Consider the following 20,081-nt stretch of genomic DNA (forward strand, 5'->3'; position numbering starts at 1 on the left):
TCACAGCTTTAAGTTGTTGCAAATAATAAAACTGTTTTGCAAGCACAGGTTTACTGTGTGCAATCACACTGAATTAGAAGTAGTCAGCTCTCCCACTCAGCTCATTTCCTAAAGTAAATCAACACTTTACTTCAGGAAGCTGTTGTAGTAAACGACTGTTTGTCTCAGCCTGTAGCACTCCTCCCCTTAATACCAGACTTTAATACACCTTTGCCATTTCAGCCAGCGTAAGTGGGATATAGCAGTACTGTAACAGTCTTTTTGATGGAATTCACATATAGTAGAGCTAGAACTATGCTTTTATAATCGAAATAGCTGTTCCCTTGTTGCTGATTTGAGAAATCAAACACATGAAACATTGGGTGCAAATACTTAAAACAGGATTTCACAAGAATTAGTTTGGAGTAGAAGCCAACTGGAATAAGACACAAAGAATCCACAAGCTATTGAGAGCAGAACCACCACAAAAAGGATGGAGTGGACTCATCTGCCACTCTGTGTAAACCAGGTGGACACAGAAGAAACAAGTTTCTACCAATATAAACACATACTACTCATTACATGTCTTGTTTTACACTCTCACTGTGCTTGGTATTTTGATTGTGCTAAAATAAAAACCACTGTTGTTTTACTTCTTTAAACCAACAAAACCTTTTAAGTAAAAAAACCCCACCCATTACTTATAATTACATACAGTAAATAAATTTACTAAAAAAACCCCTAACCACCCCCAGACAATACTCCTTTAATAGATTTGGCACTTTCACCATTACTAAGTACCACCTTCCACAGTACCATATGCAATGCTAAAGCCTAACTGAACAAACCTTACAGTGTTCGCTTCTGCCAGGGGGAGAATGGAGGGAGAGAGGGACACAACAACAAAGCACACCAATAAAAATATCTAATCTATATCAAATGTACCTCTCCACTAGGGAATTTAATAGGAAAAAACCTACCACTTATAACTTAACACAAAACTCTCTTTCTGGCAACCAGGATTACAGGTTTATGCTGAATACAATCTTATGTTCAAATACAGAGATAAGCAGCATTATCCCAAAACCCAACAGAATCCCAGCGTTCTGTAACAGGAAGTAACCCCAGCGGCTACATCCATGATCACTGGCATCATTGTGGAGCATTTCAGGCACCTAAACAAACAAAAAAGTGTTAAATGGCCTCAAAATAAACAGTTACTTCAAACTTAGTTCTTCAACTGCAAGGCATGCATGAGGTAGTGGAGTCTTACTCCTCTAGTCTTTCCTATTGACTGCATTAATCCTACTCCTCAAATTAGGTATCACTCAACATGAACAACATTAGAGTCTACGCTCATATTTAGAGACACAGAATCTGTAACGGTCTAATTACGGTTTTCATGATAATTATGTCTTAATCAGATCCTGAGTAAATGGCTGGCTTATTTACCAACTGATTTAATCAAGCCACACCAAGAATTTTATTCTTAAGATAATTGAGCTTTCACAAACATTAGTTAAGCCTTCACGAACATCCACGAAACACTTTGTACTTCTGTACAAATGTACTTCTGAGGTACAGTATAGGTTTTAACACAACTCTGTCTTCATCCCAAGAAGCAGTAATGATTTACTGCAAAAGCTGAAGCACATTTGGTGATGCCAATAATGTGCACCTTGCAGTCTTACTGGCTATCTGCTATAGCAGCCACTGTCAGAAGCAAATTTTTTATTCCTGCTCTCACCTGCTTCACTTTAACAAATAAGGCAGAAACAATCTCTGTTACTACAATAGTCTAAATAAAACCAATCTTTCACCTGAATATTTAACAGAGCACACATTTACGCTGCATACTCATCAGTATCTTCAAATGCATAAAATAAGTGGAGGGATAAAAGGTGGAAGAATTTATTTGAAGATGAAAATATAATTGGCATTAATTCTTAAACTATGTTACATAAAATTCAAGTAGGTCTAACCACTTACCATATCCACAAGAGCCACATACATGAACAAGCCAGCAGTAAGTGCAAATATCCACATGGACACATTGTCTGCATAATGACCGATAAGAATGCCGGTTGCCATTCCAAGATAGGCCAGCATAGCTGACAGAGCATTATAAAGCACAGCTTGTTTGACAGTCATACCAGCTTTCAGAAGTACAGCAAAATCTCCTATGACAGGGAACAAAACAAAGTTTTCATCTTCAAGTAACTACTGCAGTATTCACAAGTTGTCTTTTTACTTACAAGATTACTAAACTATTTTTAAGCTGTTGTCTAATTTTTTTCCTTCACAAAATCAGAAATCACTGGGGAGCAAAAAATTACAAAGCGCACATGAAGAACAACACAGCAGCAAACCTTAAAGTCTTGGAATTTTTGGAAGCAGCAGCTTTTAGTACAGTTTGCATTTAAACCAACACTCCAAAGTACTGTAGTACCTGATATGCATGAAAGAAGTTTCTAAAATAAAATATTCCCACCTAATTGCATAAAGCAATGGTTATAATTCAATTTCTTCTTATCCTGTAACTGCTATTTCTACTTTTAAGTCTAGCTGTTTCATAAACCTAGAATTTCTTTATTAATTTCTGTAAATTATCCTTAACAACTCATTGTTACTGGAAAGAATGATAGACTACCAGCCAGAAATGGGTTATCCATCATTCAGAAAAGAAATCTGGTTTAGATCTAACGTATCTAAAAAAAAAAAAAGTAAAATAACATAAGCTTATTATTTGAAAATAAAATTTACTCTATATAAAAGTGTAAGTTCTCTCCAGTTAAAGTAAACAAAACCAGCCTTCTAAGTTGATAAACTTGCTACAACAGCTTTTCCCACAAGACAGTGCAATTAAGATGAACTGGTATAACGTTGTGAACATTGTTTAGCATCTATAACAGCATGTTCCAGCTTTATCCCCAGCTAACTTAAGATAGACCCATTTATTTTAGTATTCCTATGTCACTTTATGTTCTCAGTTAAAGAAAGTATTTCTATCCAGTTTTCTGCGCTGATTAAAGAAGTGATTTAAATTTTACAATATTTTTATTGCTTGCAAAGCAGAACATTTGTATCTGAAATTATCAGATTCAAAACATGAATTTATTTTGTATGTTAGTACTAACAACCTTTAGTACATGCAATTAAAGTTCCACTATTCCCATGGAGTCTATATTAAGACGAACAAGACTCAATTCCTCCCATGTCATAAAACCAGGTATGTTTTCTCTAGAGTAATGTATTTCTGTGGAACATTACTGTACAGAGAGACAAATGTTTCAAACTGTTTAATAAATAGCTTGATGTTACACATACAGTTTACAAGCTCCAATAAATGAAACTGAATGTTCTAGTTTCTAAGTGAATTAAACCTTAAAAAAGTGCAAACTGTTATTTCCTCATTCTATACACCAAGTATGATTGCGACCATGACAGCTAAGAAGGAAATACCAGTCGCACATTCAAAAGGATTTGACAGAAAGATGATCAGCTTTGTTCAGAGTTAAACTAAGCAGCTATGTCCTGTTCTCACGAGATGTCCTGCAAAAGGGCCAAATACTAAACTTGCAACATAAGACACGTGTATTCCCATGAGAAATTATGGTAATGAATTTAAATCACTTCAGCTTGAAAGACAAACTATTTTTAGTAAAGATTTCTAAGTAGTATCAAGTTTAATTTGGAGCTACAGCAGTTTCTTTACAAGAAAAAGCAGCAAATGTTACGTGGAAAGGAGTTTGACTAATTGTGACCTTCCTTTCAACAGCACAAACAAAAGAATAAATTTAAACAGAGATATGAGAAAAGCATATTCTGACATGCATTCTCCTGCAGTTCACAATTTCTGTTGCTAAGGAGAATAAACACTACAACTGAACTATACAGAACAAGTTCTAAGTAACTGCAGGAGACAATGAATTTTAAACAAAGTAGCTGAAACATTTAGATTTTTAAAAAGAAGATTAATTAAATTAATAAAGTCTTTAAATAAAAGTATTCTTGAGTAGACAATCTGACACAGATTAAGTTTCCTGATCAAATTTTACTGTGCTACAGAATAAAATAATTTATAATTCTCCAAAGTACACAAGTACCTATACCTGCAGCATACACAAATATTGGGATCTTACCTAGCTCATGAGGTAATTCATGGCAAAATACAGCCACAGAAGTGCTTAAACCACTAGATAACCCTTCAGTAAAGGCTGCTCCTATGAAGAGACACGAAAAAAAACCAAACGAACAGCATATTCAGACATCAAGTGCAGAAGCATTGTTGCATATGTTTGTATCAGATTAGGCTATATTAGTTTCACTCAAGTTTTTCTTATGCTTGTGGAAGTATTTAAACTTTAACTGAACAGTTGTTTCATTGAAAAGTTTCAAAATCAGAAGTGACAGAAAATCCTTCAATTAAAGAAAAACAAATTTCACTATCTGAATACCAAACAAAGCCCAATACTTTTCAGCAACACAATCCTCCCACAAAATGCCATAATCATTGAATCACAGAATGGTCTGGGTTGGAAGGAACCTTTAAAGGTCATCTAGTTCCAAGCCCCCTGCCATAAGCACAAACACCTTGATCAGGTTGCTCAGAGAGCCCTGTTCAACCTGACCTTGAATGCTTCCAGGGACAGGACATCTACCACCGCTCTGGGCAAACTGTTCAGTGCCTCACCACCCTCACAGTAAAAAATTTTTTCCTTGTATCTAGTCTAAGTCTACCCTCTTTCAGTTTAAAACCACTACCCCTCATCCTATCGCTACACTCCCTGATAAAAAGTGCCTCCCCATCTCTCCTGCAGGCCCCCTTCAGGTACAGGCAGCCTGCTATAAGGTCTCCCTGGAGCCTTCTCTTCTCCAGGCTGAACAACCCCAACTCTCTCAGCCTGTCCTCATATGGGGCTCCAGCCCTCTGGTAATTTTTGTGGCCCTCCTCTGGACCTGTTCCAACAAGTTCATGTCCCTCCTGTGCTGCAGACTCTGGACCTCAACACAGTACTCCAGGTGAGGTCTCACAAGAGCAGAGTAGAGGGGGAGAATCCCCTTCCTCGACCTGCTGGTCACACTTCTTTTGATGCAGCCCAGGACATGGTTGGCCTCCTGGGCTGCAAGCGCACACTGCCAGGTTACATCCAGCTTTTCACCCACCAGTACCCCTAAGTCCTTCCCTGCAGGGCTGCTCTCAATAACTGGAAATAATGTGAGAAAAGACTTTTTTTTAAAGGCACAAGGGAAGGACACAGCTCAAATGCCTCTGAGGGTCAGACACTGGAAAAAGGCAAGCCAGTTCAACAGTAAGAGAGTACATACTCATGTGAAACCAGTCAGGAAAGATTTGTGAATGCCAGGCAGCTTGCACATATAGTGAACTTTAAGTGGAGAAAAAAAGATCCCACAAAACCCCCTTAAAACTACTCTAACAGACCTCATCTTTCTTGTTTTCCTCGTGCCTCCTGTTGCTTGCTATTCTTCCTGTTTGACAGCAGCTGAAGAGGACGCAGCACACAGCAGGATGGAGGAGCTGAACTGTGACTCACATAGCACTGGAGGTCCCTGGCTGCCTGTGGAGTCTCACTTGAGGGGTGCAGGAGAACCACATCCAGCTTCCTCTTTGGCTGCTACCTGGAGCATGCCGGCAAACAAGGTGCTGCCAATAAGCAGCACAAAGACGCATGCATGAAGTCACACCACAGCAGTCAGCACACAGGGGACCCAGGACTACTACTCACAGAGGAAGAGCTACAATGGCAATGAGACCACAGGAGACAATCCCCTCTCTCCACTGGGGTCACCACCCCCAGTACTCCAGCAGTCTCTACTCAGATGTAACTCTGCCATCCAGGTCTTAGTCTGCACGAAGTGACTGATGCTCCTCCCTGCAGTGACAACAGCAGCAGCTTTACTTCTGGGATGCGTGCTGTGGCACCCAGCAATGGAGATGCAAGAAGTAGCGAGCAGGCATCTTTGGATCAGGGATAATAAAAAGGAGATTAAGAGTCTTCAGAAGAGGTTTTGCAGAGGCAAGAGTCCAAGCCCCTTCAAGCTGAAGAGGAAGGCTGGACCAAAGCAGCAGTGGGACAGGAAACCAACATGAACTCTCAGATAAGTAAAACTGGAAAATAATAAAGTCTGGCAACAGGAAGGACCCTCCATCCCTATTTGCAGCTGCTAAAGAACATTGTCTCTGGCAGCAGTGAGAGGATAAATGAGTTCTGCCTAGCCCAGAATATTCACCCAGCATGTCAGATATCAGATTAGGGCCAGTGCTACAAAAAAGAAAGAAAAGCTTTTTAATGATAGGCAATTCCCTCACAGGCAGGACAGAGGGCAGAGGCAGCCCTACCAACCAGAGCTACTATCCAGGGAAGCCCATTGCTTGCCCAGAGCCTGCCTTGAATGATGCTGTAAGACACCACCAAATCTCACTGGGCCTGTCATGGTTTCTATACAGGCTGCATAGAAAAGACAGAATACAAGTCACCCCTTTCCCCTCCTCGCCCCCCCCATCTACATAAAGGAGTTCTTTGACTGCACAGAGCTTTAGTATAAAACTATGAAAGCAGTTCCCTGTGCCTATCGAGTCTCTTGGTCAAGATCAGAGTAACACTAGGAACATGATTACAAACCACCTAACCAACAAAAGGCAGCAGATAAGGCTACCTACAAACAACCACACGAGACATCTCTATTTACATGAGAGTTTTCAGCTGTGAAGGTAACAGCACCAGGCACACAATCCAGGATATTCCTTGGTGATGGATTCCTGACACAAATGGCAGAAGAGCCAGCCACGGTGTTAAAGCTCTACTTGACCTGCTGCTCACAAAGAAGGGAGAACTGATGGCAAATATAGCAAAAAATGGCAGCTTGAGCTCTAGTTCATGCGGTAGCTGAGGTTAGGATACAGAAGGCATCTGGGAAAGGAAGAAGCAAAATTAGGACTCCAGATTTTAATAAAGCAGACTGACTTCTTTAAGGAACTGCAGGGTAGCATACCCTGGGAACCTGTTAAAGGGGAAACTGCCCTTAAGAGCTGGCTGATTTCTGAAGTACACTTAACAGACTGCACAAATTAACTACACAGTTTGTGCAGGAACACTAGGACTTCCAGCAGAAGACACATCCGGCTAAGCAGACAGTGTCTAAATTCATTAAGACTTAAAAAGGAAGCACATAAGAAATAGAAACAAATATTGGCAACAGGGAAGATAAAAGCAGTGGAACAAAAAGGAGAAGACCAAAGCCCAGCTGGAGCTACAACTAACAAGACACCAAGGATAACAAGAAAGTTCTACAGGAATGCTTGCTGAGAAACAAAGTTCAGGACAATTTGGGTCCATTTACAGACAGAGAAGGGAATCAAGCAATAGACGTAAAAAGAGGCTGAAGTACCAGGCCCGCCTTCATCTCAGGCTTCACAGACAAAGCCAGGTCCCAGCAGATACCAGCACCATTCCAGAAAGAAAGGGACAGCAAACAGCAGACAAGCAACAGTTTAGAGACACTTAGAAAACTAGAAATGCTCAGATGCATCCCAGGATGGGACTCACCCAAGGGCGCTGACAGAGTTGACTGATGGGACTGCAAGGCTGCAGTCTATCATCTATGGAAAACCATGGCTATAGAAGGCTCTAATGGAACTCTGCAAAGAGGCTAACATTCCCATCTTTAAGAAAGGCAAAGAACAAGACCCAGGGAACAGTCAGCCTCACCTCAGTTCCTAGAAAGATCATGTTCAATATCCTCTTCAAATTCCTCTCCAAATGCTTTCCCCAACTTGAGGAAATTACTACAGAGATGGGGACAACAATAGAACTTGACTTCAGTAGGATTTCTGACTATCTCCTACAGCAGTCTCATCTGGGAGCAGAGGAAATAGCGGGCTGGCCAGTTAGATGATTGCAAATTTGCTGTACTGCTGGGCTAACAGAGCTTGACAGCTGGCTTGTAACAAGTAGTTTACCAGGGCAAATACTGGGACTCATTTTCTTCAATATCTTCACTAATGATCTGGATGATGAAACAGACTGCACCATCCACAGATTTGTGGATGACAGTAAGTTGGAGGGGAAGAGGGAGAAAATAGGGGCTGAGCACTACATCAAGCACTACAGCTTTAGACCAGAAAGACCATGGTAACCATGAAGACTAGACCAACAGAAATCTCACAAAGTTTAAAGAGGAACAGTGAGAAGTTCTGCATGTGAGGCAGAATAACCTCATACATTAGTACAAGGCAGGAACTGACTGGCTGAAATAGCAGCTTTCCCAAAAAGGACGTGAGAGGCATGATGGACAACAAGTAGAATATGAGCCAACTGTGTGCTCTCCTTGCACATATAAGGAACCACAAACTAGGCAGTCTTAAGAGAAAGAAGGTGAGCAGACTTAAGTTCTTATGCCTTCTGATAAGCACTGCTGAGGCTGTTCCTGGGATTCTCTGTCAATTTTGGGGTGTACCAGTTCAAGCTGGATGCAAATACAGTTCAACAGAGGCTAACAAGAAGATCAGAGGTCTACAACACACAGCTAAAAGCTTGTGGAAGCTATGCTTGTTCGACCTCCCCCTGTTTGCCAGACTAAGGGACCATAACAGCAGCTTACAACTACCTTTAGTGGAGTCACTAATGTAAGGGAGCCTAACTCTTCAAAGTAGTGACAGTTGACACAATGGGGGAAAGGCTGCAAAAAGTTTCAGAGATTCAGGCTGGACATAAATAAAACCTTCCTTATTAAGAAAACAGCAGGGCAACAGTAGAAGAGGTCAGCCGCAGATGTGGTAGAATCTGCCCATCTGCAGAGGCTTGGCTGTGCAAAGCCATGACTGATCCAAGAGCTGAGAGTTCAACTAGATGACCTCTAGAGGTCACCCATTTTTATGATTCTTTTTGTGAAGTCAAATTCAGAGATGTGCAGCGTGCTAGACAAAAGCTAATTTGTCTTGAGCCCTCAGCAGGGCTGTTTTCCACCAGACTCAAAAACCTTCAGTCATGCAAGTCCGCACAGTAATTAACAGGTAGGTGACAGGACTTAATGATACTTGACTAGCAAAAGAGGTTATCAGTGAACACTACCAATCTTTTTCTAGCTATCAGTCTGTTAGTTTTTTACCAGTCCCACACATTGCTTTATAGTTTTGGACTCAGATTTTAAGAGAGAGACAGGATAGCTACAGTTATCTCCTACTAAGGAGACTTCATCAGCATTCAATCAGACTTCAGTTTCTGAGGAGACTAAGTAGAAGGCAGCAGAAGGTAATAACCTTCTCCCATGACTGCAACCTCAATAACATACATGTTCCTGTATATTACTGTCTCTATGCAGTGTTTTCTCAGTGTTATCACTTAGTAGAGGATAAAAATACAAGAATCCAGCTTAATCACACATGGTAAATCTAACTTTGAGACCACAAAGACAAGCCAAACAAAACCTGACTGCTTTGCGAAGCACCTAGGTGGCTCTTCTGGCTGTATATGCTGATACATAGCAACCAAAGTACAGGCTTAAATAACAGGAATATCTATCTATATTTTTTCACAGCTAAAAAGATGTCTTGAAACATTAACAAATCAAAGGCTACACTAAAATACCTGGTATTATCCCCACTCAAGTTGATTTAATAGTGTCATCATATCTTGAAATAGACTTTTAAGAACAACACTTGTCTCAAAAGAGGCAGACAAAAAAATATGTATGCAAGATTAGTGTAAAAATAGTGTTCTGCATTTTAGTTATTTAGATGAAGCTACACAGAAGAGTTCAAATCACAGAAGATAATTTTGTATAAATTAGTCAGATGCAACTGTTCCATGCTTTAATAAAAAAATAAGCTATTTTAAATCTTATTCCTACATACTAGCACATCAGATTCAAGGAAAAAAGTAACTGATGGAAGTTATGAATAACAATCACATGAAATGAATCAACTTAAATCAAGAGTTACTTTGGCTAAAGCTATCTTCACAGAAGCATTCACACCTTTATTTAAATACAGGTAAAATACTACACAATTAGTATTGGCATTTTCACAACATCAAAATGTTTTTCCATAATACTTTTGAGCACATTCAGAACTGAAGGAAACCTGCATTTCCATTAGCCTGAACAAGCTACACAGCAGGACTTCTGAAAGCTATTGCTCTCACTTGTTCAATAAGCCTTTATTAACCTTCCTCATACTTTTCATAACTATAGCCACAGCTCCTTCCCAAATCTCCCTAATGCTAAGAGGTAATTGATTCTGTATGTCATTTGTATGCAAATCCTCCTCCTTCTACCACATTTTCACTATAGATCTACTTGGAAATTTACATTCCAAGCTTCAAGTTTCATCAAAAATGAGATTAAATCAGAAGGTCTCTTTTCACAGTATGCTTTGAATTGACTCAATCTGAACAACTGCAAATACTGCTGTCAGAAAATAGTTATTATTGGGTTTTCTCCTCAAACAAGAATGAACTTGTTTCTACTATATAATTTACAGAAAGACTGATACTGCTGAACTGACCCCAGTATGCTGTACAAGCTGAAAATGAATCCAATATCTGTATAGTATTTAAGACTAATCTGTGACTTAAGTCAAGATTATGAAAGACTAGCATAAGAACTGAAGATTACTGATCTGACTTCACTTTCTAAAACTTATTTTAACCATTTAAATTTAAAATACCTGTAGTCTAGCTCTTTCTAGAAAAAGCATGGGAGATCCCACACCTGCCCTCCCAGCCACAAGTCCAAAACACAGTATTCAATCTGTTCTTTTTGTGATAAAGAAATATTTTCACTGGAGCATTGTCAAAAAAGACTGAACAACTACAACAGGAAAAACAGAGACATTAAAAAAAGTAACATAAAGATAAATGATATGATTACATATAAAATAATTGTTTATACCGGTTTAAATTAAAAAAATAGTCCATTTTTTTGTATTTACACTGAACTTTAAGAACAAGATTTTGAGTAGAGCATGATTGGTGTTTAAGAAAATAAAATGTTTTTTAAAACTGTTCCAAGAAGAGAGACTGAGCACAGCACACCAAGTATCCGAAGGAATCTACTTGGTGCATAACAAGTGAAGATGGAAGGGAGAAAGAAATAAAGAAGCCCATGTTACTAGTGGCCTGACTGGAGTGGAAAAAACAGTTACTTGGTATCTGACCAATAAGACAAGCTTATCTTAAAATAAAATAAATTGCTGAGCACTCGGCAGGCATTGAAATACAAAGTCAGCTCTAAGTCCTAAATATTGTTTTATAAGCCTAACTTTAGTTGTGAAAAATGTTAGCTTTGTTAAGAAGTAAGAAATAAAACAAAGTTTATAGATCTCCTAAAGAAACATGGCCATAAGCACATAATTTCTGTTTGTCACTCATCTCCAGGTTGTTAAACTGGAATTTTTTCTCGTTCAGAGCTGCTACCAGATAAAAGTCTACGCTTCAATGATCCACCACTAATTACTTATGTTCCTAATAAAGAGACAAGCGACAGCACAACCACCTTGCTGTCCTCACATACAACAAAGCTACGGTGTCCAAGCTAACACTTACCAATTGCTAGGCCGTCACTAAAATTGTGTAGTCCGTCTCCCATAATCACCATCCAGGCCAGAGTTGCTATCCCTGCATCCTTCAGTTCTTCACGTGAGTAGCGCTGACTGTGACTGTGGGGATGATGGTTCTGATGATGATGGTGATGCAGAATATGATGGTAGTCATGGTGATGATGACTAAGATGATCTGTCTGTCCCAGAGTATCATGTAAGTGAGAGTGACATTTGTTTCTGCAGCCCCTGGATACATATTCATTTTCAACCTCCTCTTGATGAGAATGAGCTATCATCACTTCTTCTTCTTCTTGTACAGTTGGCTGCTGAGAAATGAAGGGCGATGGATCTTGCGAGTCTGTCCCTAGATAGCCTTCAGGCCCTGTTACAAAAACCCAAAGTATAATATTACACATTTTTTAAAGTCACCTAGGAAGCAAAGATAAAATAAACAAGTTGAATATGCAGCAAATAAAAAAAATGCAGTAAAGAAGAAACTAGTAAGTCTAGAAGTTGAGGCTGATACCCCAGCTTCTTGTACCAAAAGCTTTTTTCCCCAAGGGTTTCCACAACTTATTTTTCTTTAATCAGATTTCAGAGATAATTCCCAATGCTTCAAAAATAATTAAAACTGGTAGCTTCTGTCCCCTACTACTTAAGCAGCCCCATACATTATGGTCACAAATGCCTCCTAAAAGGTAAAAAAGCTTTTAATCTAAAACCCAGTGCAATTTAAACACAATAGCATAAGGCTCTATGTTCCAATTTCACAGCAAAACCTGAAAAATAAACACTCAGAAATAAAATCAACACAGACCATGAAACATCCTCATGGAAGCAGTAGTGGCACACTAAGGTTAGTTATTTTAACTAACTCCTAAAACTTGCTAAATTCTTCCCCTGCAATTGAAGGAACAAACACACTTTTTTTCCTGCATTACTGATAATTCTTTTTAGTTATAAAATTACTGTGAAAAACTAGAAGCCTCTTTTAGCTACAAGAACTAACTAGTATCTAGCAAGGTGTGTTTTTGCTTACACTATGATCTTGGGGACACCTGATCATTTGCAGTCCAAATACTTGAACTAACCTCTAAGATTTCTGATTATCAACTTTATAAATAAATAAATATTTAAACTAAGAAAATCCAGAATTAAGATACACAGAAACCTAAATAATGGATCACACACATAACATCTAACAGTCTAAAGAGAAGTGTAGAAGCCAGTAGGTACAGCTGTATTCGCAACAGGCATAGCAAGAAGAGCTTCACAGAAAAACTTCTGCTGTTAAATCCAGAATTAAAAGGCTTAAGGCTTCAGAACTGTGAATTCACTACTTCCAACCTCTCAATCCTTTCTAAGGGAAACAAACTGAGATAGTCCTCTACACATCAATGTACAGACAGTTTTTGTTTTGAAAAGAATTTAAGTAGGTAGTGATGCAACCTACAGTAAGAAGCAGATCTATGAGCTGCCATTAATCAGGTGTTTTTTAAACTCTCCTGCCACAAAATAACAACTATGCAATATTACTGCAACTTACGATCATCTGTATCTAACTTTTCTTCATTCGCTGAAAACTTCTTACTTTCTCCATCATCTTCATTTTTTTTCTTATTCCAAAAGAAAATACTGTAGTTATGAATATTTTACTTATTTTTCAGTATATATATGAGCAACATTAAGTTTACAACACTTATGCAGCCTGGACAGAAAGAGGACAACATGGAAGCCATATAAAGAGTGCAGAAGGACATTAGAAACTCAGCTAAGTACCATAAGATGACAAAGGTTCCTAAGGCTCCATAGGAAGGGGAAAAAAACAAAACACAACACGAAAACCCATACACATAAATACCCCACATTTTTGCAAGAGGAACGAGCAGAGGGATTCATTCGAGAAGGAAAACACATCAAATACTAAGTAAAAGTTATTACACTAATTCTTCTCCATTGTGATGTCAGTATAATGGTGTTTCTTTTAATGTACTGAAGTAAAACTAACTAAAATCTCTAATTATTGCTCACTATGTCTGTATCACAGCAATTTACAATCAGCGACTCAGTATGTAGAAAGGCATAAGTAGTCTAACAGGAAATCTATTCCCAGTGGCTGAGAGACGGACACAGAAAATACTTGCTTTGCTTGGAACTCTATGTCCTCCCTTGGCAAATAAGCTTAACTAGAGAGAGGGAAAGCGATCCTGTCACTCACAGTTTAGCTTCAGTGTAAACCACACCAGCACAACCTGCCATGACCAAAGTCAAAGAGCTTACCTGGCATCTGCTCTGAGACTGCTGCCTTAATAACCAATTTAACAATAAAAACTAAAGACAGACTATCAGTCATTGTGGTAGCCTAGAAATCAGCTATTTTTTAAGATAAGTAATTAGTAGTTTACTAACTTTCTTCAAGAAAAGCTTAAGAAATCATCAGCTTTTACTGTATCTTCTTTTTTACTAAGTCAGGCTTTTCACCATCATTTATTTCTGGCTATACTAGTCTTTACAGAACTCAGCTACCAATAACTGGCAAATTACCAACATTTATGACCTGCCAAAATTCAGTTATTTACCTTCCACATTAAAAAAAAGCATAGTAATCTGAAAGCTGTATTGCTTTTATTTTTGAGGGGAGAAAGGGGAAAGGAAAGAAGGGCTTGGGAGACAGTACTTCCAAATGGAATGCCATCTAATTAAGTCACTTTGTACAATGTAGTCAGGTGCTTATTAATGTAAGCACTTATCGCCACCCTTACCCATTCTGTGCAAGTGCTCTGCTCTACAGGAGTACAATAACTGTATAAGGCCATCTTATTTAATCCAGTATAAAAATTAAATAATAACAACAAAAGCTCAGATAGTTATAGAAACACCTTGAAACATCAGAAGGAAGTCAATAAACTTCTTAAATCACTCTAATTGTTAAAACAAAGGGTGCAATTGGATGTTTGCTTATTAAACAATTCACTGCGGTGTCAAGTCTGTACTGTACCTCTGGTTGAGGAATTAGCTCAGAGCACTTCCTAACAGGAACACACAAGAAAGTTATCAACTAGTTTGAAAGTATGCATGTCACTAATACGAATGGAATTGTAACACTAATCAAGTCAGCAATTGCTATTAAATCCCATCATCTATTTGGTATTCATAAAAGATTTTATAAAAAGTGTATGAGAAATCATCATGCAACACAATATACCTTCAAAATAATAGTTTCTCTACCTTTTTCTTCTTGTCTTTAAACTGCTTTATTAAAGTGATCAAATGCTCCACTAGAAACATGAAATACAAGCCTCCAAGTGCTGTAAGTCCCTTCCACGTAGAATCCAGGTAAGCACTCTCCTCTATACTTTGAAAAACAAGATGTTTGAATGTAGAGCCTTTGTTTTGTTCAAGCAGAGGTTTTTCATGGTGATGGTGGTGGTTTCCATGAGACTAAGGGAAGAACCAAATGGGGAAAGTCATTATATTCAAAAGAACTGATAACAAGAAACTTTCTATATAAAGCATTATTCGCATTCTTTTCCTCAAGTCTAGAGTCCAGACTTAACAATTTTCATGGGGTAAATGCTTTGGATACAAACTCAAACAATTATGGAGAAATCTGTTGATAGAAGAAACATTGCAAGGACTGAGAGAAGGCCTCATCCTCTCACTGCAGCTATGCGCATACTACTCAATGCAAGATGTACAACTGCCCCCATAAAAACTCCTGATACTGTCAAGGAAACTGCATTTTAAGTAGTAGTCACAGCCAGCACACCAATTACTTTCCCATCTAAGACAACTCACAGACATCAAACAGCTTTTTCTGTAAGGAACTTAGAAGCAATTTGCTTCTTTAAAGGCAGTCTGACATTCTTCCCCTCCTCACTGGCAACTGGTATGTTCAGAATCAAAAAACTCACCCGTTTAGATTTTACGTAACCTCACACAGCAAATGCAAAATTAACTGAAAGGAAAAGGAAGAACCCGATGAATTACAGACAGGGTTCAGAAACCGCCACAAGATCTGTGGTCCTTTTTATTCATCTTATCTGAAAGTAAGAGCAAGTTACTTTTTCTGGTGGGGGAACGTCTGTTTCAGAGCCTCAAGAAAAGTAGAAATTTAGCAATCCTATTCTAATTCCACCGTCCATATTACATCATAACAATATGTAACTCCAAAGCCTATCAAGTAAAGTTTTCCCAGGACTTGAGAAATGCTTAATTCTGATCAAAACTTTACAATGGATGACCAATCAACATGAGTGGCTGATAAGAGAAAATAGTGGATTATCTGTTCCAATTTAAAGTGTACAGCGAGCTATTTCTGCAATCTATAAAGTCATGAAACAGGAGGAAGACAAAGAGAAGCTGCACTGCAATAAGAGACTAAAAACTTTTATAGAAAATTCTTGCATGCAAGGAACAAAGATTTGGCAGCATTTATGACTGAGAACAGGAAACAGACTGAGGGATAACGGTGTGAAATTCTCACACTGTAAGGACTGTGACATGAATAATACAAACTGTTTCAAACAGGAAACCTTTCCATCAAATAATCTGACTTATAAGGTTGAGAAATTACTCACCAAATAGGTATTAATTAGCAGGTATAAAATTATCACTAAGTATAGCAAGGTGTTAGTTTTTTGGCTTTGAGATAATGAATGAAACAGTAATTAATACTTACATGTGGAAGGAGATGTAAGAAAGCATCTCCGCTCAAAGTCCCCACAGCCAGTGCCACAAGAAAACTTAGAAGAAATTTGAAAAACACACGATTCATCAGAGGTACCAATATAACACCCAATAAGGAAAGAAAACTGATGACAGAGATGGATATAAAGCCACCAATCCAAGCTGATAAAAAAAAAAAGAAAAGAAAAATGTAAGAAGAATGAACAACTGCTGTATGAGATTCCGCTTGCTTAACATTCCTGTTATCAAGTACTCCCAATGATCTGATTTATCAGATCTTAATAAATGGCACACCACAAAGATTTCTCTCTAGATACTGTCAAGAGAAGTGCCAAAAGAAAATTACAAACTTTCAACTTTGAAATACGTTCCTGAAATTTATAACCAACATAAATGGGTTTCCAGTAAGCTTTTATTTCATATTAAAAAAACAAACCACAACCTACCTATTTGCACAGAGTAACCTTTTGGAGGAGTTTCAGCTTTTTCACTAGTTGCATGGACTATGCAGTATTTGCCATCGATCTGATTAATAAGAGCTGGACAGAGGTAACTAAATTCTGTAGGAGTCAACAATACTTGAGTGCTTATTCCATGGGACTGCATCAGTTTTGATGCACTGGAGCACTGTGGAAAGACACATGTATTAAAGATGACCTAGAACCAAAATGCCATGATATCTCTCAAGAGGACTGCACATCCCATTTTAACTGAAATGCAGTAGCACCACATGAAAACAGCTATATCAACAGTAACTAAAAACTGGTAGCAAAACAATTTAGTAAGAATCCACCCTACTTCTGGACCAGAAAGCTAGCTGGGGAGTCCTGGCAGACAATGCATAATTATCACTCATTCTCAGCAAAAGGGGGTCAGATGCTTTGCTGTACAATTTGAAAAAACCTACTGCTTTTCACTCAGTTTTAGAGGCCATATAAGGAAGTAGTAACAAGGTTAAATACCTTTTTATAGAACTGATTACTATGGAAAGTCTTGTACAGAACATGTTCTGCATGCGCTTCCTCCAGTAAAGAGTTTCCCACTGTACGACCTACGGTCTTGCTGGGTTTAAATAACAGTAGTACTTCTGCTCTGACTGTGCAGAACGCAGTAACAACTTGTGAATCCAGGACCTTTGATCACGCGCTACACAACACCCACTCTGAATTACCTGGCAGGGCTGCAGACATTAAGACCCCAGAGAGGGACTTGCTTTTTAAAGCCTTTAATGGAGAAGGATCTGATTCTGTAAGAAAACTGTCTACAACACAGCTATAGACTTTACCAGCACTACTATTTACTATTTTAAAGTAATAGATAACATTTTGCAGCAATCTTTTTTTACAGTTGGTCTATACATACAATCTTAAAGAAGGTGGGGAGGCAGGAGGTTGAAGGAAGAAAGCGCCAGTTACTTCCCTGCAGTTCTATGCTACCTACCATAGGATTATCCAACACTTGTGAGGAAGCTTTATAAGTATTTTAATCAATTTTTTACTTAAACCACATTATTAAGAAAACAAGACAAAAAAGCAAGTTGAACCCACAGAAATTAGTAGAATTTCATAGAATTTACCATTCCATTCTCTTTCACCAAGAATTTAATGTCAGCTTACATTTATCTAAAATGCGAAGCAAAACGATAATACAGTTAGCTTAATCTAAAATTCTGACAGCATTCCCTTAGTTCCATCTCAGGGGAACACATTATTACTTTTTATTTCCTGCATGTTCACAGAAAACGTAATAGGTGAGATCAACAACCACCACGTACTTCCACAACTGTTGTGATGCACAGCAACAACTTCATTTTAGAAAAATAATATTACTCATTTTAAAGTCACCTTGGGAACCTAGCATTTTCTTACTGATTTTACATAAGGAAAATGGAGTTTTCCTACAAAGTATTAAAAGCTTTTAATGTACTTGCCTAGGAACATGAGTTTTAAATTTAAAGTGTTTTTCATTTTCAGTAATATTTAAAAACAACATATAAAGTATAAATATACACTTGGTTTTATATATAATACAAATACATACTCATTTTTAGGAAAAATTTTAAATAACTACATTGCATATATATTTTGCTCTGAGCTTGTGAACATAACATTCCTTCAAAATGTTAAGTTTCAAGGAAAGTTGTTTGTGTGTTCTGCTATTAGTACTGTTACGCTACAAAACTTGGATCCATTTAAGTGATAAGCACATAACAAATAAGCCATAAAAAATTCCCACTGGATCTGGATTCACAAGAATACAAAAGAATCAGTCTCACCTCTTGGGTATTTTGGTTTTTCAATTTAGAATACAGGTAACTTCCTCTTTCTGACTCCTTCGGAGAAATATGAGATTCATTTGCTTTGCTGTTAGCAAGCCAGCTTGCATTGCTGTCACCTGTGACATTAATGGTATTAGAGCTGGTCAGACCTAAATGAGAAACTGGCTTGGCTTCTCCAGGTTGCACATTCTGTAATTCAGAACGGCCATCTGTGGGAGCTGTGATGACAGATGCCGTTATTTCATTAACGGTGTTCTTGCTGCGTACAAAGTTCTGCTGATGTTCTCCATTCTCTACTTTATGAAGTTCCTTTGAGTGACTGCTCCTGTGGTCTGAGTTCGCCTCAGATTCATGGTTTGGACAAACAGTCTTCTCAGAGTTTTTACTCAATGATACATGATTATGATGGTGATGATTGTGGTCATGATCATGGTCTATTTTAATCCTTTTCATTTTATCTATCCCTATGTTCTGGAGCAGTTTTCTAAACCCTTCAACTGACAGAGAATTGTTTTCTCCATAACGATGAAAAAGTTCTTGAAGGTAAAACTTCTGTATTAATCCTGCCAAGTCAATATTAATGCCAGGTGCCTTTTCTGGAAAAGTTCTCTCTGATGTATGCACAACAGTAGGTGTCTCCACTCCACGATTATAACTTTCACACAGTAGTATAGAAAATGATACTATGAAAGCAACTGATGCTGTACTCGCCATTGCAGTTCCGTCTTAGCAGTTTAATATCTAGAAAAAAGAAGAAAATTTTATCAGTTTGCATAAAACTGATCACATCTTCCCCTGAAATAGATGGCTTCCTCTGAAATAGATGTTCATAATTTACTTAAACAAAAGAAACCCACAACAAACTAAAACAAACTCTGCTCAAAGTATCAATGCAGTAGCAGAACCATTCAAGTTTCTTACACATTCAGCATTTTTCCCAAATGCGTGGCCTCAGGCAACAGGAGATGAAGCTGCATACCACAGGGAGGTCACTGGCTGCAAACACCCCCCAGGTGTACACTTACCTTTGTTCAGCTTGGCCCGAGTCAGTTTTCCAGTACAAGCTAAAATGATGAGAGCATCCTTAAGGGTGCACCAGCTGAGTTCCAGATTAGCCTTTTCTTGTGCTTAAAAAAAGCCTTATAATTTTACTCTTAGCAAGAAGTAAGTGTTATACATTATATGCTCCTTCTTAAGAATCAAAATTCCAAATCTCCCATCACTTGATTTCCCAAAGCTCTGCCAAGCCAATAGGGTGAGTTTTCAGTGCTCCACAAAAAAAGGGGTTTTTTTATGTTACCACGTTCTGTCTGTGTTTTAACATTCCCACCGCACAGCTCCCGTCACTGGAAGGCAGACCACTGCGGGGGACCGCGCGCTCCCAAATGTGAACGTTTCTGTGGCTTATTCCATAAGCACTCCAGGCAAAACGAGGAATTAACCGCTGCTTAGGCTACAGGAAGGAGCATGCCAGAGACGTGCCTCAGCCCTTGCTCAGGGAGGCTCCGAGAACAGAGCAGAGCGCGGCACCCCCAGACCCGCGCTCCCCCCGCAGTGCCCAGGCTGCGGCCAGGC

The 20,081-nt window shown here is 38.5% G+C and overlaps 1 protein-coding gene across 1 annotated transcript; it reads right to left on the reverse strand.

Moving 5' to 3' along the window:
- Nucleotides 1-1,001: 1,001 nt before the first annotated feature.
- SLC39A6 (solute carrier family 39 (zinc transporter), member 6) lies at nt 1,002-19,220 on the reverse strand. Its single transcript, XM_010084433.1, has 9 exons — nt 18,504-19,220; nt 16,675-16,855; nt 16,221-16,390; nt 14,768-14,980; nt 13,086-13,155; nt 11,544-11,921; nt 4,122-4,202; nt 1,969-2,159; nt 1,002-1,154 (listed from the first exon to the last, which is right to left on the reverse strand). Exons 1-9 carry the CDS (start codon nt 19,218-19,220, stop codon nt 1,002-1,004), a joined length of 2,154 nt encoding a protein of 717 aa, XP_010082735.1.
- Between the last annotated feature and the right edge of the window lie 861 nt (nt 19,221-20,081).

Source organism: Pterocles gutturalis, unplaced genomic scaffold (assembly GCF_000699245.1).
Source record: "Pterocles gutturalis isolate BGI_N339 unplaced genomic scaffold, ASM69924v1 scaffold48800, whole genome shotgun sequence".
Lineage (NCBI taxonomy): Eukaryota > Metazoa > Chordata > Aves > Pterocliformes > Pteroclidae > Pterocles > Pterocles gutturalis.

Coding starts and splice junctions, on each gene's coding strand:
- SLC39A6 (XM_010084433.1), bottom strand. CDS start 19,220: ATGGCGAGTACAGCATCAGTTGCTTTCATAGTATCATTTTCTATACTA. Junction 16,856..18,503: donor AAAACCAAAATACCCAAGAG/GTGAGACTGATT, acceptor GTCTTTCCACAG/TGCTCCAGTGCATCAAAACT. Junction 14,981..16,220: donor TCTTACATCTCCTTCCACAT/GTAAGTATTAAT, acceptor TTCTTCCCTTAG/TCTCATGGAAACCACCACCA.